Raw genomic sequence first — 9,221 nt, 5'->3', positions numbered from 1 at the left:
AAGAAAGAAAAAAAAATGCATAAACATAAAGAGAGAAATGATACAAAATTTTGAAGCTAGTTTGATATAAAAATATATAATTTTCCATAGATTTCAACATAAATACTTTTATTTATTTATTTATGAGCATCATTTCAAACACTTTAGACACGTTTGGTTTGCGAAATAGACTCTTGAAATGAAATGGTTATTTATAAGGAATAGTCATTATTTTGTTTGATAAGAGTTTATTCCTAAGAATAATTATTTTCGTGGAAATCATTAATCCCTTAATTCCTTAAACACAAAAATATCTATTCATCCCCCCTCACAAAAAAAACAAAAAACAAAAAACTATTCATCTTAAAAAATGAAAAGAATAGCTATTATTTATAGAATGTAATACATTTTCCATAAACACCCATATTTATTTTAAACTTTGAAATATATATATATATATATATATATATATATATATATATATATATATAAATTAAAGTAGGTGGCCGACCACCCCAATCGATGGTCGCACTACTCTCGTGGCATCTCGGGGTGGTCACAGCCACCCCCAGGGCTCCTTTGGGCTGGTTGCGGCCACCCTTGAGGGCTTTGGGGGTGGTGTGATTATCCCAAAACATCTTGTGGGTCTATCACGATCGATGCGACCACCCCTTGCCGCTTGAGGTGGTTGGCCACCCATGATTTTTGAGGGTTTTTTTTTTTTAATATATATATATATTTTTTTTCTAATACGAGTTAAAAAACAAAAACAAAATAATGGGGGTTTTTAGTATTTTGATTTAATTTCAGTTAGAGCACCTGTATTGTTATTTATTACTAAACTAAAGAATACGAATAACTATTCAATTTCACTATTCTCTATCTATTCCTACTAATAACTATTTTTTTTCCAATACCCATTCAGCTAAATGCCCTAGCTACTTGCTGCCAGTTGGTCGCAATGGAAGTCTATATAAACATAAATTCTTACGTCCAAGGCTGCATCACGGCAAAGATCCCCTTGTATTTTCTCTTTCTTTCCTCGTTATATATAAAAATATATATTTCGCAACAAAGTTTGTAACTCTGGACTGTTTATCGTCATGTCCGCAATGGTGTGTTTGATGGCCAACTGTGTGCGAGAACTTGCAGCCGTGAAAGTGGCAACTGTGTCCTTTTTCTGCTCGAGCAAAGCATAGAGTTCAAGCCATTGTACACATGGGATCTGCGCAGGAACTGCTTTGGGACTGGAGTTGGCCAGGGCCCAGACTGATTGATGAGGTCGTTCGTCAATTTGCTTACACTGTCACGGACTCGTTGATATTTGGCACAAAAACTCTAAACGCATTGACGAAGTAGTCGTGTAATGTCAATGCTTTATATATATATATATAACTAATTATCTGGTAATTTGCTTCAGTTTGAATTGTGCTGTGTTCCCAGAAGTCTGGTTGAATCTTATTGCCTGACATACCCAAACCATGAAATTGGAGTCATCTAGCTTGTAAGTAACGAGATGACTAATATTTGGAAGATTGAAACAAGCGTTGGCATCGCTGGATAAGGCCATTGAGGATCATTAGGTGTGAACTGTCAATGCTCTGATATCATGTGAAATTATGTGAACAAAATCTTGGGCATGTTTATAAGAAATAGACAATCTTCTCTTATTGAACCGGTTTTATGAGATGAGTTAAGCCCATGAATTTCTTGAGTTAGTAAGTTCAACCCAATTGTTAGTCATTCTCAAATTGTTAATATGATTATAGGTGTTAATTCATGGAGTTGTGAAGTTTGTACGAACCATCTTGATAACAAAAAAAAAAGAAGGATAAGGAAAAAGGAAGTATTTTGAACATGATAGATCAAGGCATTTTGCTTGTAATCTTTGAACTCGGATTGATGTATGAGATAACAGAAAGTAAATTTTGCTGGAGCTATCGAAGTCATATAGTTCCAAATGTGATCTATATCTGTCATTGCAATTTATTCCAATTTCTTCAATTGATTGTTCCTGGCAACTTGGCCTGAACAAGAGAGCAGCAAATATCTTGCTGATCATTCCTCTCCGATGCAAATCTAATGGCCTAATCTTGTCTCTTCTACCTCTCATTCGTTTTAAAACTTCTCAACTCCAGCTGAGACCGTTCAAGTCGAATTGTTTGCAACTTGTAGCAGCATCATTTTCATCATGGGCATTTAGGTCTAGTTTCGCTGGAAAGTAAGGCAGTCTGTATCCTCGAGAAATTTTCTCATTTTCTAGTTTACTTGATTCCACCCTATTGTTGGTTCGGTCTAGGAAATTGTCATCCAAGTCCCTTCCTTTAAATCTTCCCGCAGAACAGCTGTTGCTGCCATTCCCGTTTTCTCCCTGAAGTCCTATTCTCATGGATAAGTCGCTGGAGCTTCTATCTACAGGGAGCATTCTTCTTTCTGCGTCTTTACCAATTGAAGAATGAAACATGCTCTCTTTTAGGTCTTCAGACCACTTGAGTTCTGTCTTCTGAAGCATGTGGTCTTCAGAGATCTCTTTCTGCTCCAAGAATTGAGTTCCGGAATAAGGTCTCATCACCATCCCCCTGTTGTGTATTTCTTGATCCTTTTGAGATCCTTCACAGGAAGTCAGGCAGCTATCTATTGAACAATCATTGGGCTGGGTTGCTTGTATTTGCGGGGGGCAAAACCCCTGTAATTCTTTCAGTTCTGAAAATGCAGAATTCAGGCATTGATTGGATACTTTGGACACCAATTCTGAGAGTTGAATTTTGGCAGCTTCAAGTCCCACAGCACCTAAGTTTTGTCTTCCAAGTGTCTCCTGGGCTTTTTCCAGCACTGCCTGCAGGTATTTTCCCTGAGCCTCTATCCGGAGCTGTAAGTGTCGCTGTACCTGGTTTAATTGAGAACAGATAGTCAAAATTCTGCTAAATAATCCTTTACAAGATAGTGGGAACAGAAGAACAGTGTGCCTTTGACTAGTGAATTAATGATATTAAACCGTTACCGTGAATGCACATATTTACAGAACATCAATTATGTACAAGTTTTGTTTCTGAATATTTTATATTGATCAGGTTGGTCTAGGGAATGTGATTAATACTTGTGTATGCGAACTTCCAAAAGTCATTTATGAGTTTTTGACATCTCTTAACCGTGCATAATTTCTTTTCAAATTTGATCCCTGGTTCTTTTCCTTGAGGTTTTTTTAAGAACATGTTAACTTTATCTACACTAAATGAACATATTGATAGTGATATGTAGAACTTGATGCATGCAAAAGTTTGTTTGCGTTATAGTATTTTCTTTTTCTTTTTCCTGTAGTAATAATGTTTCTGGGAAGAACTGAGAAAATACAGCTCTTCATTTTGTTTCTTATTCATTGTTGTTGTAGTCAATATAATCTTGGACATGTAAAATAGCTGTTGTTTATTTTTTATTTTTTTTTGCTGAAAGGACATTCAATTAGATCCATATATACAGAAGTTTCAAGTATCTTATACCTCAAGCTGCTCATGTAGCCTTCTCTGCACTTCAATTTGCATCTGTAGTGCTTCACTTATATGTAAGTTTCTGAAATTCAGAGTTTTCATTGTTAGTGCGAAATTTGAATAGTAAATCTGATCTAAAACAATAGATTTATAAATAACTCAGTGTAAAGAACGTCAGAGACTACTTGTGTTCATACTTGTTTGTCTGAGGTCCAATGCTTAAATTGTTCAAACTTGTTCCATTTGGTTCAGATACTCTGTCACACCCCTGTCCTGCTATACCTATATGAATGAGTAAAATTTTATTCACATCCAATGCTTGGTAAGAAAAAATTACATTATAATTCTTAAATTGCTTGTAAATACTCTGAAGTGTTTAGACAGAAACTTATGAGAATGTTCTCTTACCAGTTTTGTTGGCCCCACTAATGGCTTGTCCGTGCAAATTTTTACTGAGCCTGTACTTCTGCTTGCAACAAGACCAAGTTAGCAATTAATACATATGGTTTTAGTTATAAAAGAACTCCATCCCTTGGTCCTTGAAAACCTCCAAATTGGATAAAGGATCTGTATGGCTTGTTTTTGCACATATGACTCTTCTCCGACCCAGACCACTCCAGTTTACCAATTACAGAATAACACATGAAGGCACAAAATTTCATAATTTCTGTAGTAGGTTTAGGTATATAGTCACACAGAAGGTGAAGCAGGGAAATTTCTGTGTTACTGTAACTGATAAACTAATGAACTGGAGATCTAAGAAGAGTTGACCAGTAGTCATTGCAACTTTCACAAGTGATATTGCCTAGTATTGATATTTACCTGAAGATGACTCTTTAGGTGGTATAAGGTGAGTCCTGGAATCCCCATAAGTTTCATTACTGTTTTTGGAGTAGCCTCTGCATTGGAAGAATAATAAATGAATTAGCTGAAGTTTGATAACCTCTAATTCCTGTATGTGATGATCCTTATATTATCGTACAACACTCACTGTCTGCTCCTCCCAGCTGATTAACTGCTTCTATGAAACGCTCGTGAAGATCTGGGGTCCATTTAAGTCTAGGTTTAGCATCAGTTGAGAGGACAAGTCCCGAATCTCCAGGAACATTCCCACCTTGCAGGAATAAATGTCTCTCGGGAGGAATGGACATTCTTGAAGACGAGTGGATGTTCTTTCCTTGATGTTGGTGATGATGGTACATCTTCTGTCCTTAACACAAAAATTGACATAAGTTTATCTTGATGTAGAGGCGCTAACAACCAAATTATTGTGCTCAAGATCAGTTCTGTTTTACCTGATGTGCGCTTTCTTTTTTCTTCTCCTGATTGAAATTGCTGGACCCTGAAATTTGGAACTTGACGATACTATATTCTTCAGGTACAAGCCAACGTCTTGATACTCGATCAGTTAAATAGAACTACTTACAATAGCTCTTCCTTATCTGCCTTCTCCTTCACCCTCTTCTCACAAACCAAAGGTATTCTCAGGCATGGGCTTTTTATAAAGCAAACTGGGTATGGGGGCCAGGGAGGGAGGTTGTGAGGCATAGAATCCTGGACAAGCCAATGGAGTACCTGCTCCAGTTCAATATTCACAGTGACTTGAAAAGAGATATTGTCCTTCCTACTTTGTTAACTGTGGGCCCTGTCCTCTAGCTCCACTTTCCATTCTCAGAATCCATTTGAATTCTTCTGTAGTATAACTTTCTATAACACCTCACACCTTGCATTGGGTACCAGAACTGATGCAAATTTTTTTGTTGTGCATTCGTATTAGTCCATCTGGCAAAAGGCAGGAATCTTATTCCAGGAATTAAGAGAGGAATTTTGTAACTTGAATTAGGAGAATCCACAATTGATGTTGTCTTGAGGCCTTCAAAACCCACCTTTCACCCTCTCCTAGTGGAAGATTCTTAGAACTACCATATCATTGTTTCTTGCCATGGTGTTAGAGTCCTTTCTTTCAGTGGTCGATGTACATAGTAAATAGTACTATTGTAAATGGTTTTTAGTTGAAATGTTATCAGTGTTGAAGGATGCAGATGGAGACACAAAAGAAGCTTATCTGGTTAGTTGAAGAATGTAGAAGAAGATTCTGTTGACTGGAGCACCTACAAGCTATGGAATTAGATTTAAAAAAAAAAAAAAAATAGTGGAGAGATGCTCCTTGGAATTGTTTGGAGGGAAGGAATGGAATAAGGAATACATTCGATTTTGTCTGCTTCAGTAAGTTTGGTACTTATTCAGCCGCGCATTGTAAAATAGACGAAAGAGGGCCCCTAAACTTTTTCATTCTTCAACTGGCATAAGACAGCTGGTCCCGCACCGACGAATCCTAAGCAACCGGGACCCAATATAAAGAAATAAAGAAGAGTTGTACTTGCTTCCATACTTGCATTTGATGATAACCATGGCAAGTCATGGCCTGAAGAGGACCACTTGCCTTGCCCTTGACTCCTGCCTTGGCGTTGGAGATTCTCTTGTATGAATCTATAAAACTTTTCATTTTGTATTTGATTACTATTTTATGTTACTGCAGTTGTTAATATAAGCTTGTTAATTATGTGTATATATGTAAAAAGTCAGTGATTGAATGTACAAATAGATAAACTCATGCATATTAAGTTTTATAGTTTTCAATGAATTTGTGCACACAATGCATGGAAGATATACATACACACAAATAGATGCAACATTTTCCTATACATCTAAAAGTTCAAACTTCCTCACAATTTTTTATACTATCCTGTCTGTGTATACGGATACAATATATGGAGTCATTTATGCATGACATGCATTCATGCTAAATACTGTTCATCTCATTAAGTATTTGTCTTCTCAGCATCTAGCTGAAAAACTTTTCCTACTTAGCAAACACTATGTCAACTGCAATATTGAAAAAGAAAATGCCTAAGAAAATGTGTTGTTCTTTCGGATTTGCATTTCGCAAGCTGTGCATACTTCAACCACAAGTGCATTATGCTAATGCTGCTTTATTGCATTGAAGGATCTGGTCATGTGGTGATAATCAGGAATTATACTAGACCTATTAAAAATACAAAGAATAATATCTCTATGATCAACAGCTAATGCAGAATAAATTCGTATATAAGTTATGGAGACTAAATCTGCCAAATCACCATCAAATTACGATATAGAAATAGAACCTATTCATGAATGAGGACATAGTTGATATGCAGATACCTACTGAACTAGCACTCTAGATATGTCTAAAACGAGCATTTGCTAAACTACATAGAAATTGTAAGAGATCATTAATAAAAAATGGATAAAATTCCTATTCCTTGAATAATATCTTCAGATTAGTTCCGACTGGCCTTTCATAGAAAGATCGTCGATTCTGATTTGTGAGGATATTTAATGCAGTTTGAGAGAATCTATGAAAGCCAATAGGTAAAGTGCTAAAGCAAAATTCCTAAATAGTTTGCTGGCATGTGGATAGGAATAAATTGCACAAGAGGCAGGATTTGGTACCATGCCAGTTACAGCTTAAAGTTGCTCCCAGTATATGAATTCAGTGTCTCACCACTAGGCAAATTCTCATGGATTTTGATCACACAACATCAAGGACTTAAATAACAGCTTCATGATGATTTTATTGCATATTTGGACACATGATTACATATGGTAGTGTAGGAAATATGAGAGATTTAAGATTTAATTGTGTTCTGATGAGAGTTGGCAAGTTGGATGAGTTTCATTGGCGTTATTTGCAAGTATAATAGTAGTGACTGAAAAAAAAAAAAAAATTGGTAGTCATAAGAATATTGTTAAAGGGCATGCTGGTAATTGAAAGATGTCAAAATTTACAAGAAACCCTGTTTTTGTGCTGTGTGAGAAAGTGAAATCATGATTTATAGATGTCATGTAGGAGATGGGCTGTTCCTTTATTAAGACTTTGCAGGGTCGAAGCTTTAATCTCCTGATTTATCATATATAATTGTTGACCACGGACGGCCCCCATAATAAGAAAAAGAAAAAAGAAATAAAAAAAAAAAAAAAAAAGGACTGGACACAGGATATATATGTTCCTGTTTGGAGAGGTTAGTGATCAATGGATGTTTGAAAAAAGAACAAACATGTTGCTACAACTTTCATTTCATGTCTGTTGAGGACCCAGTGGTGTTTATAATAACGATACATGTAAAGTACTTAACTTTCCCTCATGTTGCCAAAATGCCCTTACGCCCTTCAAATCTCTCTTTCTTTATGTGCTTTTGTTTGAACAGTACAAGGGAATAGTATGCTTTTACTCTTGTTATTACCTTCCTCTCTCTCTCTCTCTCTCTCTCTCTCCGATGTTATTCTCCTCTTTGGAACAGAGAAGAATTTCTGTTCTTGTACTTACATTTCCTTTTATGGATTTTATATTAATATCAATTTACTTTTGAGGACAGAAAGAAACTGCAAAAAGAGAAGCATATCATGTATGAGAATCAGGTTATGGACTAGTCAATCATAAGAAAAAACTTTGTGAAGACGCTTATTGGTTGTGACTTGTTGACCACACATGATGGCAGTGGCTCCATTAGAAAGTGAGAAATGACCACGGAATGCTATTCCTTGTGGAGAAAAGTTGGGGGTCGAAAAAAAGCTCTAAAGATTCCCGCATTTCCATGGAATAAGAATCTGGGAATCTTAACTCAAAGTAAAGCCAATAGGTCATATTCTCAAGTCAAGAATTTATTAGTTATTCTTCTCTACCCAAAGCCACAAAAAATGGGTTCCTAGTTCCCATCCTCCTTTTCCACTTTAGCAAATTTAGTTAGATGCCTTTCAACATTCACCATGATGGCTGTGCCCTCCTATGTAGTGTAACTGTATGAGAATATTGCCATGTTTAGAGAGTGCTAAGGTTTTTATTATGAGGCATCTATTGATCTATTATTGTTTTACAAATATTTCTTTAACCACTGCTTGGCTGATGCCTGCTTCCATTGATGTCTAGGCTAGTGCTCTAGTTGACCTGTATATCATTGTTGTCGTCTTCTGAGTTCATTGATTCATGTATTCTCTTATATATGGTTATGGGTTTAGCTTGAACTCATAACAACAGAGCACAAAGAACATAACATATGTTCCAATCTCAACACGAGTCTGGTTCCAAATTGACCTAAGCCAAATGATTCGTTCTTGTTCTTGGCTGGCCGTATGACTTCACTTTTGGGTCCTAGGACAATAAGGCCTTCTACATAAACAAAAAGTCTCGAGTCCAGTTTGTATTGTGGCATTCCTAAAATAGTTCTCTGATAAGTACTTGGCGATAATGGTACAATACCTTTTTGTTTCGCATAAAACCGATAATGGTACTTTATTTTGACACATTCCTCTTCCATACTTTCTTAAGAGAGCGAAGTTGTCCATTTCATGCATATATGCTCAAACCATTTTCCTTTGTTGGCTGCCCAGGTTGTAAACATGAAAAATACTAGGTTTAGAGTACAGAGCTTCCCTTTTGGTCCAACTTCCTTTTCTTTTTTTATTTATAAACTATCCCCCCTCCATTCCTTTTGCCACTTGACAAAAGGGTGTCCTTCAAATGGTTCCATTCCATTGGGGGTTAAATAAGAATAATCAAGGAGAGCAAGAAAACAATGTGTTTGTTTGTATGTTTTTTTTTTAACTTGCAAATTTACAGTTAAGCTGTGGCTGTGGAATATTTAATTGAAATTTGGTCTTGTGATTTTATAGGCCAAATGCTCGTTTTAAAACAAAATTGCAAAAAATATCTCATCT

General features: G+C 36.1%; 1 protein-coding gene across 2 annotated transcripts; it reads right to left on the bottom strand.

The window, feature by feature from the left end:
* Positions 1 to 1,871: 1,871 nt before the first annotated feature.
* Positions 1,872 to 4,970, bottom strand: LOC132161652 (myb-related protein 2-like). 2 transcript variants are annotated; one of them, XM_059571813.1, is made up of 7 exons: positions 4,760 to 4,970; positions 4,456 to 4,669; positions 4,287 to 4,363; positions 3,873 to 3,930; positions 3,662 to 3,746; positions 3,477 to 3,546; positions 1,872 to 2,866 (listed from the first exon to the last, which is right to left on the bottom strand). In XM_059571813.1, the coding sequence occupies exons 2-7, from the start codon at positions 4,664 to 4,666 to the stop codon at positions 2,108 to 2,110; spliced, it is 1,260 nt and encodes a 419-aa protein (XP_059427796.1). In that variant the 5' UTR covers positions 4,667 to 4,669; positions 4,760 to 4,970; the 3' UTR covers positions 1,872 to 2,107. The 2 variants fall into 2 exon arrangements, with proteins under 2 accessions (XP_059427796.1, XP_059427797.1); XM_059571814.1 differs by having other exon boundaries at positions 4,456 to 4,970.
* Between the last annotated feature and the right edge of the window lie 4,251 nt (positions 4,971 to 9,221).

This window comes from Corylus avellana, chromosome ca9, assembly GCF_901000735.1.
Source record: "Corylus avellana chromosome ca9, CavTom2PMs-1.0".
NCBI classification, from domain to species: Eukaryota; Viridiplantae; Streptophyta; class Magnoliopsida; order Fagales; family Betulaceae; genus Corylus; species Corylus avellana.
Note: the sequence above shows the minus strand (reverse complement) of the source record. Positions and strands in the feature narration are given on the sequence as shown.

What these genes read in the sequence shown, in the direction of transcription:
- LOC132161652 (XM_059571814.1), bottom strand. Translation starts at nt 4,666, where the DNA reads ATGTACCATCATCACCAACATCAAGGAAAGAACATCCACTCGTCTTCA. An exon ending in ACCTAAAGAGTCATCTTCAG is followed by an intron (nt 3,931 to 4,286) that starts GTAAATATCAAT and finishes TGTTGCAAGCAG; the next exon opens with AAGTACAGGCTCAGTAAAAA. An exon ending in ATTGGACCTCAGACAAACAA is followed by an intron (nt 3,547 to 3,661) that starts GTATGAACACAA and finishes TCTGAATTTCAG; the next exon opens with AAACTTACATATAAGTGAAG.